Source organism: Mesitornis unicolor, unplaced genomic scaffold (assembly GCF_000695765.1).
Source record: "Mesitornis unicolor isolate BGI_N332 unplaced genomic scaffold, ASM69576v1 scaffold40446, whole genome shotgun sequence".
Lineage (NCBI taxonomy): Eukaryota > Metazoa > Chordata > Aves > Mesitornithiformes > Mesitornithidae > Mesitornis > Mesitornis unicolor.
In genome coordinates this window covers 1-21,442 of record NW_010189633.1, presented here as the reverse complement: position 1 = coordinate 21,442, position 21,442 = coordinate 1, and the positions used below count along the sequence as shown (strand labels likewise).

Here is a 21,442-nt window from a genome sequence, read left to right as displayed (position 1 = left end):
CTTAGGAGCATCTGTGGTGATTTATCAAAATATTGTTTGAAACATCAGGCAATGTTATCTTATCCTTTTTCCCTATTTCAATACCCCTTTGCTTTGGCTTTCTGAGGCGAGTAGAAACATTTTTTAGCTTTTGCAGCCTTGAAAGATTCAGACATCAAACCTGTCCCAATTCGTTACCATTCTCCAGATGTGAAATTTGCTGAATAACAGTGATGATTATTTCCATTAACCTGATAATGGAGTTGTAAAAAGCATTCCTCTGGCTCAGGAACATGAGTCCCGTTGACTCCAGTAACATTCGTATTCCTAACATCCTTATGGCTTCCAAAATCCTGGTTTAGGAAGTGGATTTGCAGAAATCGCACGTTGTCTTCAATGTGCTGAAGTCAGTGGAACAGACAATTATATCAGCTGAGAATCTGTCCAGAGGCAGCTAAATTTAGGCTGAAACGCTTAGCTTTAGGCTGCTATATTTGAAATGCTGCTCCACTTCCTTCCTAGTTTATTATCAAGATGTAAACTGTTTCCCACACTTAGAGATTACAAATATTTTCATCATTCATGGTGACCCGTTTTCTTCAAATATTGACTTTGGCTGAGTTTAATAAATCATATTCCAGAAGACTTACTACTTTGGCACTGCATTATTAAAATATTGCCAATATTTTAATAAGCAGCTACTACTGCGTATCTTCCCTTTAGGCTTTTTAAAACTAAATATATTTACTGCTCAGAGAAGATGCAGAACAATTTATTACATTGCTTTCTTATTGTAAGAATGCTTTTCTGAAATAAATAGCGGGTCAAACTTGTCTGAAAAAATAGATAATTATATGATTATACTTGTCTAAAGACAGTAGTGGCATCGTTTTTGCCACGTCTCCTGTAATGAACGTTCCGGGAGAAGATACAGCTAACCTTGTGTGTAGGCCTGTTTCATACCCTGGTTTCTTTTGTATTTGTATTTGCTTTTGTATTCTTTTGTATTTTGTATTTGCTTACTCCTTTAAAACTTCTGTTTAACAGATGCAGAAGTTACTTCATTTTTCAGAGGAGTTTCTGTCTGGTGAGTAGGGCTAAATCTCAGATAAAGACTTCACAGCACAAAGTGGTAGGAGGGGAGAACATTTATAACCACAGAGAATCACCCCAGCCCACCTCACGCTCGTTTTGTTCTTGATTATGGCAAAACCCTGAGCTCCTTGCAGAACAACCAGGAGCTGAACACACACAGTTCACCCTGATGGGCGTTAATGAAAGCTCCTTTGGTCACGCTTAGGCTCTGTGCTCTGCTTTCTCATGCATGGTTGGTTTATGGTGTGCAAGGAAATTGCTCATTATTCTCACACCTTCAGTATGCTTTTAATTTAACTTGATTTAAAAAATACAATCTACAGAGTAAAAATGCCTGCACACAGATCAAAGTGCAAGAGGAATTAAATAGAGAGGTGGCAGCTGCTGGAATGCAATGAGAACAGGAAGGGGTTTTTACCTGCCAGGACCATTGGAGACCTTTTCTTTCCCAGCTGGAACAGCAAAAAACAGGACCTCATGTTCCAGCTGCAGCAAACTGCAGTATTGACTCGCAGGTAACACACAACACCCCTCCTCTGAGTGTCTGCTCACAGGTAACGCACACCTCAGTCAAAATCAGTCTCTTTAATAGAAGCCCCACCGTCCTCTCGTCCCTGGCCACATTCCCCAGAGTGCAGCAAGTACCAGACGGGTTGTGATGTTCTCTCTGGCCCAGTTGGCCACCAGCCACTGCAGCCAAACACCGCATTTATGGCATGATAAAGCAATTATCTATGTTGGTAGAGACTTTCCAGGTCTTATGAGCTATACCTCTGCAGTTAAACCTACTGGAGATCACCTATGAAGAAATCAGTTATATATGGATAATTCATGTGTGACAGCAAGTGTTCTCCTGCTGGTTTTTCATTTTTTGAGGTGCTCCTTGCCATCTCTGACTACTTCCATCCTTCTTCCTCAATTAATACGTAGAGAGTTACTGAGTCGTGACATTTTTCATCTCAAAATTAATCCTTGTCTTTTTCTAGCACATCCCAATTTTATCTCTCTCTCTTCTTTATTCTCCCTTTAGAAATAATCCTGGTTTTGATATGTGTTCATGCAGTCTTTTGGCCATGTTTCAGTAGAAATAGCAGTCAAAAGGACTGCTAAATGAGAAAGCTGTGTTGAGAGTAGTCCTTTACTCTTGTTTTTTGGATTAACTGATTCAGTTAAGTTGTAGTATCAGATATTCATTAACACCTTTTGAACTTGGTTCATCTATGTTAATTATTTAGCATCTTTAGTATAGGTCTTCTGCTTTCTGGCAAAGTAAGTGGGAAAATGGGGCCAAAACTGCATTTTCAGTCTTGCAGGCTAAAACTGGCTCTTTCTTTAACTCATGTTCATTCATTCCATGCAAAACTGGTACATAAGAGTATGAAGTGTAGGCTGAATTCTGTAGAGATTTGAATATTGTATATCCTGATGAAACATAAGTTATTTTTAGTTAATTTTTTCATAGTGAGAAGCTTAGAGCCTGCTTCACCTCAATCTTCAAGGTGGTGGAGACCCAGATCCCAAGTGCAAGTCACTGTATTTTGATTTAATGATAAGTTCATGTTGATCAGTACTGCAGTGTTTACAAATCAGCTGTTTACTTTCCACTGCATTATTGCACTGGAAACAAAATACAAGTTGACAAATACATTATTGACTAAAAACTGAATCTTTTAAGCAAAAGCAGTTGAGATGACCTCTGTGGCAGTGAATGACAGGTCACAGGACATGGAGCTGTTTTTATTGTCATTGTCACCTGTGTTACTGAGAGATGGTGTTTCTCTGTCCAAATGCAGACATCTTACAGTAAAATCACTGATCTCCTCAAAGCCATGTACAGTTACTAGATGGGAATTGGGCTCTGAGGTTTGGTGACTTTGCCCTGTGACTGTAACATGCCAGAGCTCCAACCGCCCTCAAGGAAGAGTAATTCAAAATGCACTGACACAACAGCTGTGTGTTTGCTGTTACTTGTATTTTGAATGCTTTTAACTGGATATACTTCAAATTTTGCAAAACTTCTCATGTTCAAGTCATCCATTGAAATCCACATTTTTAGATAGATACGAGGTTAAGAAACACCCATTGCTTTCTGGCAAAGTGGCAGAGGTTTACTTGAGGCCATTCAGTCCTGCAAGTGAGCACATGTTGTCTTGTCTCTTCTGGATTCCATTCCTCCTGATTTTTCATCTTGAAGTAGAAAATACCCAATGTTAAGTGGCAATTTTCAGTTTTCTGCATCAAAGGATCCTTTATGCAGTGATGGGATGTTTCAGGGTCATGCTGTACATGTATACATTAGGGATTGTATAGCTTCGGCATTCAGGAAGGTGGTTGTAAGATACTTTACAGAAGTGCCGTGTGCATCTGTTCCTTGTGATCACACCCAGACCCCATCCTGGCCAGTTTTCCTGCTGTGTTTTTTAAAATTGGGGAATTTCAGATCCTATGTAGAAGTCAGTAGTGTGTTCTTAAAATTCCTACATTTTGCACTAGTTTTTTCCCTGAAATCAGGTGTTCATGTGTTTTTATTGTGACCGAATCATGAAAGAGCTTGGTTTCCAGTTTCTGTATATAGGACTGCTGTCTTCATGGTGCTTTTTATTTTAGGCTCTTGATACGGAATTAGGTAAAGTCTCACGAGTCCAATGCCATATATGCATTGGTTGTGTGTAGACACCTTCTGCAGCAGCAGTTCCGTCTTTTGGGCATTGAAATTGGTTTTTATTTCTTAGTGTTTGAAGATGGAGGTGCCCTTGCCCATCGCCTGAGCGTGCTGTGGCTCCAACAGCCAAGAATGTGGACTCAGCAGATTTTCGGGCACGAGAAATGGCGGCGTGAGGAGCATCAGCATGAGTAGACTGTGTTGAGGTAGTTCTCCCAAAATATATTATGAAACGAGACAATTCTGGAGTAAAAAGGCTGATGGAGGCTGTGTCGTAGTCCTGAATGCTGAATCTGGGTAACCGTGTTGGTTGATCTTCCATCTGCTTCATGTACATAACATCACGTACAGCCCCGTGTTGTGCACAGCAGTGTTCTGATATGGATGCATTGGCTGCTTCTCGCTGCTCTTGGTGGTGTCAACAGAGCCACAGATAATGAGTGACAAAACAGCACAGTCCCAAGTGACCGAGAGCTTTGGAGTTATTTGGTCTGTAGAGATCCAGTTGCTTTGGGCATCATCCCCTGGTCTATGCTTTCTGGATGGGTACTGCAGATTGTAAAATCCTTAAGTTCTTCTGTATAATTAAAAGTTGAAATGGGAATTATTTTTGATAGTTAAAGGTGAAATGGACATTAGTATACATATTAAATACATTATTTTAGATACTTTGTTTGGTATTTCAGTCCATGTGTAACAATATTTTGTATGCTCAGAATCAGGTGTGACGAAGAGACTCTACTGCAGAGTTTAAATTTAACAATTTATTTGAACAACATGTGCAGATCTAGTACATCACTACTGCAGCTTCTATGGATACAATGGAGAATGCGCTATTGCAGTTTTAAAAGCAAGACTACACTATTTACAACCACAAGAGATTCACAAAATGCACTATTGTAACTACAGCAGTCACAAAATGCACTATGGCAGCCCACAGGCAATTCACAACAGGCCGCAGACCACTCACAAAACTCACTGTTACTGCTCATAAGCAATTCACAACAACTCCCAGGCTACTCACAAAATTCACTATTACAATTCCCAGGCGATTCACAGAACACACTATCGCAACTCACAAACAACTCAGAATACCACATGTGTGTTAGTCAATCACCTGTGACTACAAACTTAAAGCCTGCCAAATATTCACTTACCCCTCCAGGTAAGAGCTCCCACGTAAGTTACCTTGGCCAGCATTCCGACCAAGGGGGAAGGTTGTCATCACTCCATGGCTGGAGAAGTAACTCCCCATTTCTAACATAAATCTTAGAGTTTTTATCCCCCTGGTGTATGGGATAGCAGGAAGGGGCATGTCTGAGTAGATTAGACCATCTGGGTGGTTGGTTCTTCCGCAGTGCCTGCCTTTATCTTTGTTTATTCATGGATGTTGTTCCCTTCTGTATGCTCTGTCTCTTGCATATCTTTGTATTGTTTGGGTCTGTTGGAGCCAGATAGAAGTCCTCCAGCTTACCTTTGTTTTACTTTTAGGCAACTAAATAGTGGTTTGATTGGGACTCAGGGCATACTATTTGTTGGGGAATTTCAGGGCTCAGCTCAAGTTTTGGCTCTTTGAATGATGCAGCACTGCCCTGTTTAGTTTCCTGCTTACCAGACAACTCAGGGCTGAGCTATCTACACAGCTCCCCATGTGTTGTCTCTGCAGAGACAGGGCCTCAAGACAATCTAAGGCTGAGTTGCTCCTGCAACCCCCCACAAGTCGCCTGGTGCACTGGACATCACCGAAACCTGCTTAAACTATGAGCTAGACTGATCCTTACATCAGGTTTTAAACATACTCTGTTATTTTGAAGCCTGGCAAATACATAGATTCAGTACTTTATGACAGATTAATGATACTTTTGGTCCTTCACTTAACACCATATATGTTTTATATTCTAGAAACTATATAGATTATCTTGAGAGTCTCTGAAAAATGAGTTTTCTTTGTAATCCATTAAGTGATTTATAAGTAAATCGCTCTTTGTGATTGTATTGTGTAATGCTTTGGCCCTGGTTAAGATTTAACTACTCTGCAAAAGGCAAACTATTAACATTAAGTATTAATTTTACAATGTGACTTTCAAAGTGATTCATTAATGAATTTAAAGTTAGATTACAAAGGTTAAAATTCTAAAACTGGAAGAAGCTCCTGAATGTGACATTTTAACAACTTTGAAATAAAGGTTATTGTGTACAACAGAAGTGTGAGAAAATATTATTTGAAATGAATACAGAAAATAATGCAGTAATGGCAACATATTTGCCCTTATTTGCTTTTTATTTCTTCTGAAGGTTATGGTATCCATTTATCATAAGCTCAGAGAAGAGAAAATTCTGTACATTGTTGCACAAGGAAATGGAGTATATTACTGTTGTAACTGTCTCAGTGCTGTCTGTAGAGGTACAAGATAGCAGAAGCAGCATTAATTGTGCAGCTGTATTATATTGCATTTATGTTGTGTAAATCCAGCTGTGTGTGGCACAGCTGCTTTTGGCTCATGAATTTTTGCCTATTGGAGATACTTGTGTTATTCATGAATGCACTTCTTCATATGTGGGAATAACTCAGATGTGCTTACAAGTTTGTGACTTGGGATTTGGCTAAACCTTCATGTAGTCACCATCTCCTGTCTGTCAGAAGGGTGACCAGGGTTTTGATGAGAATACCAGGATTTCATTATAATAATTTATTGGGGTTGACTCATTTGTTTTGCCAGAAACCGTACATGCAAGGCACTTTCTTGGTTATTTAAAGTGTTTACAATAAGTATCTTCTAAATAAGGCAGCAAAACAAAACGTGCGAGAACATGAGGAAGTGGTATTAGGCAATGCATGTGATTACCATGATTTATAATTAATGCCACTGAATTTTATCATGTGAGTTATAATTTATGGAGTGTGAATGTTTTGAAGCTATTGTGAGTGATACTTTTTCACCAAGTGTTCAGTGATCTCTCTAAGCTGCTCTCTATGCTGGTTTTCATGCATTTGTCATTTTTTGAGAACCATGTTTCATTATTGTGTTTAGAAATAATTTTAAAAAAAGGTTCAACTTATTCTGAACCTACCATGAGGTCCATTTCAATAGCTGAGAATCAGATCTTATGAATGGAAGAACAGGTCCAAATGCGATACAGATGAAGATTGATGTGAAAATTTTGGCTGCCAGTTTTACTAGCACATTAATTATATTACATTACATCATTTAAGCAATGAATATTTAACTGAGCATTACTCATAATTGCACCTTTCCTGTTCCACCTTTATAAAATGACCCTGCATAAAAAAATATAATGAATCTTTTCGTAAGAAAACTGTAAGTAATACCATGAAGGAAGATAAAAATATCCCAAGCTAATGAAAAACCTCATATAATATTCCTTTGGGTACATTTGGCAGTGTGCTTTATCTTCTGATATTAAAATTAATCTGCCCCCATATAAACATTACAATTTCTGTACTGTAGAAGTTGCAGAAAGTACTGTTTTAAAGTTGCCTTTTATGATGAATTGACAGTGGTCCAAACCAAAACTTTTTAGGTAGAAGTTTTGTTCAAAGGTAGAATAGAATATGAGATACATAATTTTTTACCAACCTGGTTAAATCAATTCTGCCTCTGAGAGCAAACTTTGTACAAACTACTAAAAATGTGTGTCCCGCTTCCTATGTTTTAATTGTGAAAGTGTTGTACTACGAAACACTTGTGCGTATACAGTGAATATTGTAACTGAAAAACTTGTAACATCGCAGGTTTATGGTTTCCCTTGCTGAAATATGTTTCCTGTATTGTAAAACCTTTACATGTGGTACTAAGAACTATGAATGATAATGTGTCTATAGTCACTGCGTTGGCAATTCTAAATGTAACTGCTTCCTCCGTTGGGTTCAATTAATTTAAAAATGTGTATATGATGTTTACATCTTGTATGTGAATGTCCGGAGTCTAAAGCAGGTTGATACCAAGTCAGGGAAAGCACAGTGGCAAAGGTTTCGGGAGAAGTCGGTCAGAGCAGCAGGCAGGGTGCCAGGGCTGTGTGTTATCCACAGAGGAGAGCAGCACAGTTGGAGCACCAGAGGGGTTTACAAGTTTTTTCACTATTCTGTATTATTTTAATGGAGATTATAATAAAAAATTGAATCCTCTGGGGAGATATGAAGCACTTGCGTTGTCCTGGTGTTGTGCTGTGCTCATGGCTTCACTTCCAGGTGTTCTTGCGTGCTAAGACTTACTATTAAAAGATAAAATATTTTCATTATTCCTTCTGGTTTAATAGCAAGAATAACTCACAGTAATGAACACTATAAATATAGAAATGTAGTAAAAAGCAGGTTGGGAATTGGGATGCACAAATCAATATTTATATTACTAAAGGGAGGAGTCTGTGTAGAGTATATATAAAGTTGGGTTGTGCTTCGGAGTCTGTGTACTCAGTCCTGACTGATCATAGCTATAGCAATAAATCTTGTTTTGGAACAGTTTCAGATTTGACTCCTCCATACTCTAGCCTTAAACTACGACAACTTGTATTGTGCCTTGCAGGAAAAAATTTGTGACTTTTTCACTTAATTTTAATGTAGATGCTCACCCCTTTGGAGCTGTGTGGGCAGCTACCAGTCATTCTAGCTAGCAAGTAAAAGTGTCTGTTGCTTGCTTGTCTCAAAGATATTTGTGAAAATTGGTCAAATAGGTTGGAAAATATAATAGTTGTGGGATAGAAAAAAGAAAAATGTAAAAGAAACCCTGTACAACAGTGAATTATCAGAAAGCCTTAGTAAAGCAAAGTTCTCTTGAATTAATTAGTGTTAGGGTGACTGTCAGTGTAGAAAGGTGAAGTGATCTTGAAAGTAAACTGTGACTGTTTCTTTTCAAAACACTAAATGGTCAGCAGAAATAATTTTGCTAGGTTTCAGAGACTTGTTAAGAAACTGAGATTGTGCAAAACAGGATGAAAAAAACCAGTTGTGAACAAGGAGAAAGATGGATTTTCATTTTCAGCTGCCCCTGTCCCAGGAGCTGCATGGAGAGAGGAATGCTTGCCTTGACCAAAGGCTCGAGTCTCAGATTGGGCGTTTAATTAAAAGTTTCCATTCTGCTATCTGCCTACAACTATGGAGGCATATAGCAGTTATAAAGCAGTTGATAACAAATTTATCAATCTGCATAAAAAATGTCGCAATGTATATGATTTTCAATTGCTTATAAATATAAACTGGGTCATTTTCCTTAAGCAACTGTGCAAAGTTATAGCAAGATTTGATGTCTGTTTTTATGCCAAAATAATTGTTGCTTTTAAATTCAAGAACTTTAGTTCATGTCTTGGGGATGGAGTGGAGCGCTCTCATTTGCATCACTATCAAACTGATGTAACTCTTTTTGCAATAAGAGTATCATTTGAGCTTTATCTTTACCTAAACAAAATTTGACTGACATTTTGCAAGTAGAAATTTCATCTTCAATATTTGTAATCTGTTCCAGGTCAATGCACAAACTGACTCAACTGGAGAGGCTTGATCTGGGCAATAATGAATTCTCGGAGCTGGTAAGAAATGCACCTTTTTTAACAGACAGGGTGCTCTGTACATGAGGCATTAAACTTTACTTAAAAGACACCATTGCATGGTGGCCACATGCTATGGTAGAACAGAAGATTTATCATAGTTTACTATAGATATATAGAACATGTGATAATAGAATAATAATAAAATATGTGAATGTTGATATTAGAAAATGTGAATTTTGATAATAGAAAGTGCCTCATCTACACCAGGCGTCTGCAGCTCAGACTAAGGTCACAGCTGATTCTCGCTCTGAGCTGGTTGCTGCTGCTGAGATTCTTCAATGTGGGATGAATTGTTGATGACAATATAAATACCTGTGTCAGTTATGTATTAATTTCTTAATCTGTATCATTATATCCTGCAAATACTGGAAACTGCTACTAGCAGAAGTAGATTCTGAACTCCAAAAGCAGTTTCTGTCCCTAACTCACCTCTAAGATGAGAACTAGGGTCCCTGTGATTTAATAGCTTTGGGGAATTTTCTCTAGTATCAGTGTAGACAATAATGAAGTTGCTGTTCCCTTCAGGTGTGTTTGTACTACCCCTGTAGGTAGTACCACACTTACCAAAACATCGGTGAGGTCTCATCTCAGTTGTGCTATGCCACAATCCACAGTCGAGAAATTTCGGCTCAAGCTGTACTATGTCCAACAGAGGAGTCGGCTGTTGCCTTTGAGAAGGGTGTCTGTCTAATGAGAGGAATTTAAAAGAAAATGAAAGTTGAGAGGGGAAATTATGATTATCTATAATAACCTCAGTCAGTGAACACTCTGGGGGAATAAAGAACCATTAATCATCGCAGGGACAAATAGTATAAAATGACCATTAATTAATTTAGCCTGGAAATTAGAAGTGGTTTTAACCATTGAAGGACAACAGAATTTCAATAGAATTAACCAAGACAAAATACGTTATCTTCAAAATATTAACTAATAATTTTTTAATAGAAACACATTATGTGTCAGTGAGGAAGGTTGAGGGACGGATATCTCTGGATCAGCAGCTCCTTCCTTACACAATGGTGCACGGGGAGCTTCTCCCACCATGTGCCAAGTGTCCTGGGCAACTGGAAAATCATATTTCTCATGGGAATTACAGCTTTCCAAGGAATTGAGACCACAATTAGGGTGTCTCTCTAAGGTCCTGTGCTGCTGGACATACACTTGTGTCTGGCTGTGTAGAAGTCATTCCAGTGATGCAGCACTACAGACTTTTAAAATGTTGGGATCTGATTTAGTCAGAACCAAGTGAAATATTTAATAGCAGCTGCTGGCAGGCTTGGGAAAACCTCTGCAACTTCACAGAGCTGTGGCAAACAGAAAGTCTTGGTTTACCCGTGAGAATAGCATTCATGAAAAGGAAAAATAGTGCTTAGGCGGAAACATGGAAATATTTGTGACCTGATCATTCTTTATTTTCACAGCTGTAATGAATGAGAAATTAATTGGAGAATTGCCTTTCTCAGTTTCATGAACGCCCTGTAGTGTTGAAAAGAATAGAACATCTTAGATAAAGCTTAATATTGCAATTTTAAGGCTTGGTCATTGCATACCACTATTTTAACTGTTGAATGTGACAATTGCAGACATTAAATCATACATAATGCGTACATCCAGGAAAACGCTCAGCAATGTGCCTCTGTTAAGCTATTTTAAAGAGTATAAATCATGCAAAAGGCAGATTTGGCATGAGCTGCAAGGTGAGATTTGGTCTTCCTTTGTAATGTGTGGTTTCTGAAGCTCCCAAATTCTCTCTTATTTGCCCTGTTCACAAGTTGTGAGCTGCAGTTCAGAACGGGATCTCTCAGGAGCTCCTTTTGACATTCATTGCTTTTCCAAAGGCTTCTTAAGTTCGTCAAGTTTTGAAATAGAGCAACAGTGGTTGAATTCAGTGTGATGAGCAATACTGTTCATGTCATTAACTGTCTGAAAGTCTGATGTGGGGCATAAAAAGAAGAAAAAGGATGGTGAAGAGGGAATTTTTTTTTAAGAATATAGGGATTTATATTTTAAAAATATACAGCTTTATTGAGCTGTCCATAATCCTGTATTTTTTTCCTCAGCCTGAGGTTCTCGAACAAATACAAAATCTAAAGGAATTGTGGATGGACAATAATTCTTTGCAAGTACTACCTGGGGTATGAACATTTATTTTATTTAAGCAAATTATTGTATGTTATAGTGAACTATTTACCTTGCAGTAAATACACATGAGTGCATTTTCTTGAATGGGCACATACTTCTAGTTCATTAATTATTATCAAGAAGTCTCAGTATAGCCGTTCATATGAAAATTGTTTAAATGTTGTTTTATTACATGATAGTGTCGAAATGGGATGTGCCTGCTTTGTTTAAGCATTGTGTATTTCTCATTGGGAGGGGAAATTATTTCCTATTGTTGTCTCAGTCACACACATTAACCAGTAGTTTTATAAAACCCACGTGTTTGAAAAAGGAAGGGGAAATATGAAGTAATCTGAAACAACAGATGGCATGTACAGACTCAACTATATAAAAGCAGTTCTGAGGCAGTGGGGTGAAGGTATATCTCTCTAGAAAGCACTTCCTTCAGAAATGGAATGAAAAATATTTTAAAATCTAGACATTAGGGTCATGGTTATATATTAGTACTGTTTCTGAGTTGTTACTGCCTCAGAGTAGAACTTTGATTTTTGATTTTTATTGCCATAAATTATCTGAGATTGTAGCTCTAAAATACCCACAGTGATTATGGCTGGAGAAAGGGATCCCCTCGTTAGCATTTACCACGTGGGTGCAGATCACAAGTTTCACACAACGATGCTCTGCCTTGCAGCAGGGACGATGTAGCACTGCATCTAGCACAAACTTGTCTTGGAGTTGGACAAGGAAGTACTTCCTCCTTCAGCTTTGAACATTTGTTAATCAAAATTCAATTTTTTGCATTGAGCAATGACTTTTTTTGTCTTAAATAGATTGCTTTCATCTTTTATTTTGTGTTAAGCAGGATGTTTGTACAGAAAATCCTCATTTTCAGTCACTGTCCAAATATCTACTTCTTGAGTGCTTTGTGAGTGAAAAAAACCCTTGATATTGAAACCACTTCTTGATACAGAAAGCAGCTGGGGATCAAGAACAAAAATATTGCAGTACTGTAGCTGGGTAGAAGCAATATCAGCTCTGCAAGAGAGCGTGGGCACAAACATTTTAACCCTGATTCTGTTTCTTGTCTGCTCACGATGGCACCAGTTTGTATCTCCAGTGCTGAAATATGCTCAAACACAGCCCTGCTGAGCTCCCACAGTCCCTGAGGATGGGATTTAGAGCTGAAGATGTTTTGTGGATCGTGGAACTTAACCCCACAGAGCCTTATTATTTTCAGCAAATAATTCATATTTCCTGATTCTGACTGTAGCAGCCTCTAGATGGTGTTTTATGAAAGCCTTCTCCAAAACAAGAGATTTAAACCAGTTAATATTAGTTTTACATTTTGACTTTTAAGAATGGAAAGGAAGTACCAACTGGTAATTGATTTTAAGATTTAGAGATTTGCCAGGTTTCCAGTAATGTAGTAATGTAGTAACTGCATTAGTAATGCAGTTTTTAAAAAAGCAGTCTGTGCTTTGAAACAAAGACTGCATTTGGCTGTTAATAGGGACAGAATAGCAAAGGTTGGGGGAAAGAGAGCTTTTTCCTTTGTACAGCGGCTCAGATGTGATTGAAGAGAAGATGAAAGTGTTCCTTAGAAGCAGAGCACAGGTCCCAGCAGGGTGAGAGATGAAAAGCGAGCGGTAATCGTCGTGTTTCTGAAGTACCTGTAGATGAAGCTGTCTAAACTATTCTCCTTTTTCATGTGAAAATAATTCAGTAAATTTCAGTAAATAACCACTAAAAGTATACATAAATAACTAAAAAAAACTCCAAAACCCTCTCATGAACTTTTATAGACTCCATAAACTTCAGAAGTGATTCCCATGGCTTTCTCAAAATCCATGAAGGAAATTCCCTAATGTTTGTTCCCCTGCCTTGAAACGTTTGATATTCCTCATTTAACCTCTTAGTAGCAGTGTGGTAATTCCTGCGGATCACCAGGTATTTTTGCGGCTGCGCAGTCTTGCAGCCATGTGTAGGAGCACTGTGTGGTCACCAGTTCTGCCATGGGGTCATGGATCCAGGTCCTTTAGATTTAACGAGTCCAGAGCACGTTAATTATTTTGGTATGTGTAATTTGGTTTGGTAGAGTCCCTTTTGCAGTTGTCTGAGCAGCTGTCAGACCACCGCTGTTGCTGCTTCAGTGAATTAACTCTTGGAAAAAGGGATGCTGAGATAACTGGATATAGACCTCTATTACTATTGTGTGTCTTTAATTAAACAGGCATGCAGTGTCTATCTGTTCAAGTAACCCTTTGTACCATGCTATTAAGTCTATAGGGAAGTTAAAACAGCTCGTGTACCTGGATGTGTCAAAAAACAGGATAGAAACAGTTGATTTGGACATATCAGGATGTGAAGGACTTGAGGATCTCCTCTTGTCGTCCAATATGTTGCAGCAACTGCCAGACTCCATAGGTGAGAAAAGCTCAGGATTTCCTGTAATCTTTTACAATTGAGGATTTCTTTTATTTATTGATTTATTTATTTATTTATATATATATATGTATGTATATGTATATATTTGGTTGGGTTTTTTTGTAATTATGAGACTTTATAATAGCTGGAACAAGAATTGCCATTAAACTCCAAAGAAGTTTAAAATATCCGTGTCTGGACAGTCCATGAACACCATTTGGTCAAGTCAGGAAAAACTCCATGCTCAGAAGGCATTGATTATTCTGATAAAGAAAATTAGCAAAGAAAGGTACGATTGATCTGATCTAAATTTGGAAGTGAATGAATAGTCATGATGTTAGCAGTGTGAAACTTCTGAAGGAAACTGCTACTCTTGGTTACCGTAGTGCAATTCCATATGAGAGCATTAAACAAAGAAATAGTTCAAACTATTCAATTTCTTTTTTGACTACATTGCATGCATAGAATTTCTGAATTATTTAGAGTACATAGAAATTTTGGCAGCTGAGGGGTTGTATGTATATCACTCTGTACAGCTGGATATTTTGTTTCAGTTGTGATCCCTTCTTTTCTTTGGAAACATGAGGTCTTTTCTCTCTCCTGTGATCGTGAACCCCCAGTATCGCCATCACCTTTTTCACTTTCCTGAGTGCATCCCTTTGAACAGGGAACTGTTAAACTCTTCAATTTTAAATCAACTCATCCAAGACCCCAAAATGTATTGCTAACTGGTAATCCTGTGCTGTGGGAGTGTTACAGATGTCTTTCAGAGTGATTTTATATTTTGGTCCTCTACATCTCACTATAAAATCCGGAATTTTTGCTTTATGTGAGTTTCTGATATGCGTATGCAGATTGAGTTTTGGAGGTCATTTAGCTCTTGTGCAAAAGGAATAAATGTTTACATTTTGAATTACACATTCCTGCAATTGGATATGTTCAGTTCCCATTTCCAAATTCCTATTGCTGAATGGTAATAGGCTTAACAGAAGTAAAGCAATAAGAGTCACTTTAATACTGCATTTTCAGATGAGAGCTTGCTGAAATTAATTTTGATAGAATTTTTCCTCTTAAAAGAAAATTGTTTTGAAACCTAGGTGTTTCTTGGAACGCTATTGAGCAGTGTTTCTAGTGTCCCTCTTAAGTATACTTTTCATTTGCTTCAGCTTTCATATTATGGCACATTCGGTTTAATATTTTTCTCTTTACTAGTGATTAATTTATATTATTTCCAACATTAATCACAAATAATAATTTTAAAAACATTGTTTCAGTATACCTAGATTTCTTTCAGGGAAAAAACAGATTTTTGAAGTGTTAACTTGCAGAAGGTGAAAAACTATTTCAAGCTGTTTTTAGCATTACAATGCAATATTTTTCCCATTTTTTTTCCATCTTTTTTATTGTTTTCTGCTGTTATGCACTGGTAAGGCAGAAGTTTCATTCCCTTCTCAGTAAATGTTACCCAGTTTTGCATCTACTTACACTTAGATCTGTAATAATTCTTTTCATGATAGAATTAACCACGTATACAAATGCATTCAGGACTGGTTCTGGTTTTCTGTCCATACCTCCGTATTGTGAAGCTTTACAAATGTTGCATTTGTGGACTGTCCTAGCCACAGATGTTTTCTAAAATCTAGGTCAAACTTATTCAGTGTTAGAATCCTTGTTTAACGATAGGGGGGACTACAAAAAGTAAAAAAGAGTAATGTGAAATATTTTCCCGTTACTTTTTCCTTACCTGTTTTGTAGGGCTGTTGAAAAGGCTCACAACTCTGAAAGTAGATGACAATCAGCTTACGATCCTGCCAAATGCAATTGGAAAGTGAGTATAAATCTCATCATTTTCAACATCAAGTAAAGTGTGTTTTCCCTTCTGCTTGTGGAATGTGCGGGGTTTTTTTAAATAAAAAAATAAAGATGAACTGAATTATAAAATAATTTTGAAATGTGTGTCTCACACCCAGCTTGCAATGTTTAAATTTGAAGCAATGCTATTATTTCTGTGGACTCATACTGGCGTAAGTGATGTGAAGATGAAATGTATCGCATTTTCCAAGAAAAAGAACAAAGGTATTTTTCTGTATGAATCACTTGCAATTTAGATGATTAGAGCAGCAAAAGTAGAAGAAAGAGAAGTATTTTGGGGAATACGTCTGTTTCCATAGCAACAGCCAGTACTTGATGCTGCAAAGAAAATGTCTGTAACACTCGTATGCATGAAGATTTCTTGAAATGTTGCAGTAGCATAAGTCATGACAATTTCATAGGTGTATACATCAACGTGCAAAAGTGTTGTGTGAGTAATCGTATTACCAGAAGCACTAGTGATGCCTTAAGCTGTCATTCTGTCAGATATTACTTGATCACTGGTGCCAAGTTCTGTCCTGGACCGCTGCATGCCTTGAGTTTGTTGCTAAACGCAATCTGCAATATATTGCAAAATTCAAGGTGGATGCGAGCCTGTCTCCAAGTATGGAAATAGGGATTCCTTATGTTGTTTCACACCACATGTATCCCTTCCTAGTAGAACATATCTATAAACTGGTGTTTTTGTAGGACACCTCTTCCTTTCCGTGGTTATACCTTTTATACCAGTTCTGTGCTGTCAGCAAGACCGACTCTGTGCAAAATCCGCTCTCTCCATGGCAGTTGGAGCTCAGCAAACCATTTGGTTAGAAGTCGTTTTCTTAAGCCAGGGCTGTTGTGAGGCTGCCAAAATTAAAGCCTAGAAGCCTTCGTTTAGACTTGCCCAGAGATATGACAGTACAGTGAGGATGGAAATAATCTCTGCCCTGCACAGCCAGTGCTTTATTACTCTGCACCCATAGGTGGGTTTCAGTAGGAACTGAAAGCTCAGATTTGGCTTACTATGCTCTACTTCTTACAATGTTTTCAGATTTATGTGATATTCCTGGATAATATTAAAATTTGGTTATATGAATACCAGAAGGGGAACTCTTATTCAAATTGTGCAGCAATAAATTCTGATAGCAGGGAAAGATCGTAAGGCTCCAAGCTGTACTGGACACTCTGCGAAAAAGGTTGATATCATGGCTAACATTATCTTTAACAATTTTGGGGGTCAGTTTTTAAAACCTGTCATGAAGGTGCTTTCTCATTTATTGAATTATTCAATTTGAATGGGAATTTTTTTTTTTAATATATGTCCAATATTATTTGCCATGGAGCCTTAATTACACATTTAAAGATGCACGCTGCTGCTCTAACAGGTGTATTTGGAGCAGTAGGCTAATCACCTGATATTATCACATTATTTCTGGGTGCTTGGTTGTGCTTTTTAAATGAAGTACTTCTCATTCAGTGAGGACAGTGTCTCCCACATCAGAATGAACTTCCTGGCTCTGACTCATCCCTTTGGAGAGTTTCCTACTGGGTCTCGTCTCTTCTAAACGACAGTGGTAGTACCCACTGTGAGGATGATACTGTGTCATGCAAAGATGAGCAATGTGAAGGAGGGAACCCTCCCTCCAGGGACCAAGTCCGTGATGAGACACAGAGCACTTCAGCGCTGAGTCAATGTTGCAGGCAGTGAACCCCCACCCTTGCTTTTGGCAGCCTTGTTCAAAGGACAAGTGTGTCAGTGGCACTGAGTCTGACCCTGCAAGGTGGTGTGCACAGTAGACCCAGCTTAATAAAACATTCCTCTTAAAATCAGTGGATTCACGTTAATTAAGCTCTAAACTGGACCCAAAGCCTGGAGATCGCATCTGCAGGACCTGAGTGGTTGCCCGTGCTCCCACACTGTGGATGGGAAGGTGTCAGGAGGGAAGTCATGGCCTGTGCATAGGTAGTGGTGCAGGAGCTCGAGAGCTGGTGTTGGTGTTGGACAGGTGTTTGTGCGTGTGTCCAGGCTATCTCATATCTGATGGTACCAGACCCTACAGAGGTGTAAACTTGTATTCCTGGGTCTGCAGCATTCATTCTGCCCGATGATGGCCAAATTGTGAATGTAAGTAGCTCTTAGGATTTAGGCTGCTTTGTCAGTTATCTGGGAGTATGACTGCGTGGGATGGGGCTGAGATGGGCTGGAACCACTCTTTTTAATTCATGGCAGTCTCCATTCTCCATGAATCTCCCTCTGCTAATCTGCCTAAAAATATTCCTCATCTACCCTGGGACATGCACTGTGAGGTGCACCATTTCAGTGGGTGCCAAACTGAACTGCAGGTGCATATCTGATTTTTGTTTGCCTTTCTTTAAACCTATCACAAGTGATCTGAATTCAGGCAAAGGAGACAGTACAGTTAATGGTATTTTCGCTAGTTTGTCAGAATTATAGCTGTTATTGTCAACTTACTTTCGTGCACAGTCCATGAAGAGTGAAAAATCACTTTCTGAAGTGCATATTTTTTTAACTGTGGTATTTATAGAGATAAAATATAGTTTCACACTGATTTTGTTGTTTTTATTGTGGCCATCTTCATTTGTCTGCTGCTGATGTGATCAGGAAGGAAAGCGGCTGCAAACGGCTGTGCCAGACAGTACCTTTCAAATAAAACTGTGTTGTCTGATAAAGCCATTCTTCACTGTTGGGGACACTTCCACAGATGCAGTTCAGAGTATCAGATCTGCAGATTGCCATGGGAAGCACAGGAGTTCTCAATTAGCTTATCTGTTTGCAAGCTTTTCTGGTTGCGTTATATCAGTAAATGGAAGAATGTGTGCATCTCACAATTTCACAAGCTTTCCCATTGGAGTTTGCTCTATGAAGCACATGTTCTGTATGAAGTAGGTAAACAGGTCTGAATTTTGCCTTTACTGAAATTGTTTTGTGTCAGGTTTGAGATAAATTGTGGTGGATATAAAGCTTGTATGGAAGAAAAGCTATAACCAAAGCTGGCAGAGCTTTTGGCTGGATTCCATGCATCCCTCACTAATCACTGATGACTCACTTTGGCTTTTCAGCCTGCTGAAATACAGCAATTAGAGGAAAGTTCTGAGAATGCCATGTTAGGAATAGCTGCTTCTGGTTTCATGTTTCATAAAATTTGGAGGCTCAAAGACCTTTTTTGTAGTTGAGAAACTGGAATAAAGGTAAGGTAGACATGCAGCGAAGGTGCAGTCCCACAGCCATGATTAATGTAAATACTAAGGAGCAAGGTTTGTAGCAGAGGTGAATGTTTTCACGTTCCCTGGGCAGCCCCTTCCAGTGCTTGACCACTCTTTAGGGAAGAAATTTTTCCTAATATCCAACCCTCCCCTGATGCTTTCATTCTGCATAGGTGCCAGCTGCTGTCAGAGAAGGGTGGTGGCTTTGGCAATGGAGGCCCCTTTTGTTTAGAGCTTGGTACAAAACCTCCAACCCATTCATCTTTCCATCAGCTGTCTCTATTTCATCCTCTTTCCTGAAAACATGATTATGTGGAGGAGAGGTCAGGTCTCTCTCTTCACAATTTGACTAAATACAATGATCTAGGAAAAGAGATGCAAGGCAGAAATGGAGTTTATTTCATTTTTTTAAAAAGAGAAACTTGAGTGTCATAAGGTGACTGACTTTGGTCTGCTTTGTTTTGGTCCTTGCCATATGGATCCCCTTTCAGGATCACTTTTTAGCCGGCTTTCTCAGCATGTGCAACATAAGACAAGACTGTGCCTGACTGCAACTTTGCTGCGTTGGGATCCAAGTTTATCTTTTTAATCTGTACTAGAAACGATGTTAATCATTGGATCGGTTGGAACATACCCTGGAGGCGATTTCTGCTTCCCTCCACTTTGCTCTCACCAGCAAAATATTTATTTACTGTTGTCTGTATATTCAGATTATAAACTCCTTGGTTTGAGTGTGAATTGCCCTGATCAGTGTCTGTTTGAAGTACTTGGAATAATTCCCCTGTACAAAAAGTAAGAATTATAATGTGAAGAAACAAAACAGTCTTTCTTAAAGTGCCTTACTGAATAAGATTGATTGGCAGCGTCCCTAATAGTTCCTAAAATCATATTGTTACAGACTGCTCCTAGGAAAATCAGCAATAAAGGTGCCCTTGTCAGGGCATGATGTCTGTACTAGTGTTTTACTTTACAACTTCCAAAAGCTTGAGATTGATAATTTTTGTTATCTGGTCCCTTTATGGCATCTAACAAGTGTATTTACAATTCCAGTTTATCTTTATTAGAAGAATTTGACTGCAGCTGTAATGAATTGGAGTCATTGCCTTCCACCATTGGCTACCTTCACAACCTGAGGACCTTGGCTGTGGATGAGAATTTCCTGCCTGAGCTGCCCAGAGAAGTGAGGAGCTGCTTCTGCTTTTAAATTGCATGGTGAAATGTTTTGTGGTAGCCCAAGATTTCATCCCTACTCAGACAAAATATCTGTTAGACCAATTATTTCTGCACAATGTGGAAGACCAGATCTTTCTTACGTACTCAATAGTCATGTTACTAACTTCAGGTTCTATATTTTCTGCTTTTTGTCAGTTACAGTAAAAACTCAATTTGGCCACATCCTGACATAGTAAGTTAGTGATAACAAATTTTATCAAAGTAGGTGTCCTAACTTCTTTTTTTTTTTTTTTCATTCTTGTAGATTGGAAGCTGTAAAAATGTAACAGTGATGTCTCTGCGCTCTAACAAGCTAGAGTTTCTTCCTGATGAAATTGGTCAGATGCAGAAGCTGAGAGTGTTAAATCTGAGCGATAACAGGTAGAGTTCACATAATTTTTCTAATTTATTTGAAAAAAATTAAACTATTCTTTTTAGGTATTTGAAAAATACATTTATATAAAATATATTTTAAAATATAAAAATTATGTTTAGAATTCATTTCTTTAAACTATAAGGAAAAAATATTTCTTTAAAAAAATATTAAAACCTTTATGGTTTGGCCTTAGTTCCACTGACATGCAAAGAAAAAACTTTAATGGGGCCAAGATCTGGGTCTCAGTGTGTTTAATAGATTAAAACCTGTTTACTTCTTATATCTCCTGGTGTTTTCACATGAAAAACAAATGTTTAAAAAAAAGATTTAAAATTGTATATAACTTGTATATAAGTAGGAAATCATTAAATGCAAGCACACAAGCATGGTGTCATGATTCCTCCACTGAAATAGAAAGAAAATTCTCTATATTCTTAAGCAAAACAAAGATTTTGTCAAAAGTCTAGATTCTTCTGTTCTTATGCACGTTACTCTTCCTCTGAGAAATGTAATGTTAAAATGAGCCTTTCTTGAAAACTATCCCATGTTGCCATAGGCATCAGAAACAACTGAATTTGCCTTCAAATGTATACATACGTATGTTCCAATAATTTGTTAATTTTCAGTATAACCACAGAAATACAGGTTTGCTCAGTAATACCACAAATGGTGCATGAATACCATTTTGTTTCCAGTAATTATCATCCATACTCAGTAAAAATCAGGGGAAGAACTTTCCACATCTGTGACTGATTTACTGTCAGCAGTTTCGTTGTTGAAATGAAGGTTGACCATAAAATATAAAATGCGGTAATGTAGAAATACCTGCAATATATCAGTTTAAAATTATTTGCCTAATTCTGTTAGATGACTTTCCACATTGTGTGTCGTAAAATACATGATGTCCAAACAATCAGCATGATGTCCATGCT

General features: G+C 38.1%; 1 protein-coding gene across 1 annotated transcript in view; it reads left to right on the top strand.

Annotated features, from left to right (window-relative positions):
• Positions 1–20,519, top strand: part of LOC104541967 (leucine-rich repeat-containing protein 7-like) — a 38,607-nt gene extending 18,088 nt beyond the window's left edge. The window contains exons 6-11 of the mRNA XM_010186136.1: positions 9,217–9,280; positions 11,362–11,436; positions 13,702–13,846; positions 15,602–15,674; positions 19,973–20,102; positions 20,400–20,519. Of these exons, the coding sequence (XP_010184438.1) occupies positions 9,217–9,280; positions 11,362–11,436; positions 13,702–13,846; positions 15,602–15,674; positions 19,973–20,102; positions 20,400–20,519 (607 nt within the window). The remainder of the gene's footprint in view (positions 1–9,216; positions 9,281–11,361; positions 11,437–13,701; positions 13,847–15,601; positions 15,675–19,972; positions 20,103–20,399) is intronic.
• The last annotated feature ends 923 nt before the right edge of the window (positions 20,520–21,442 follow it).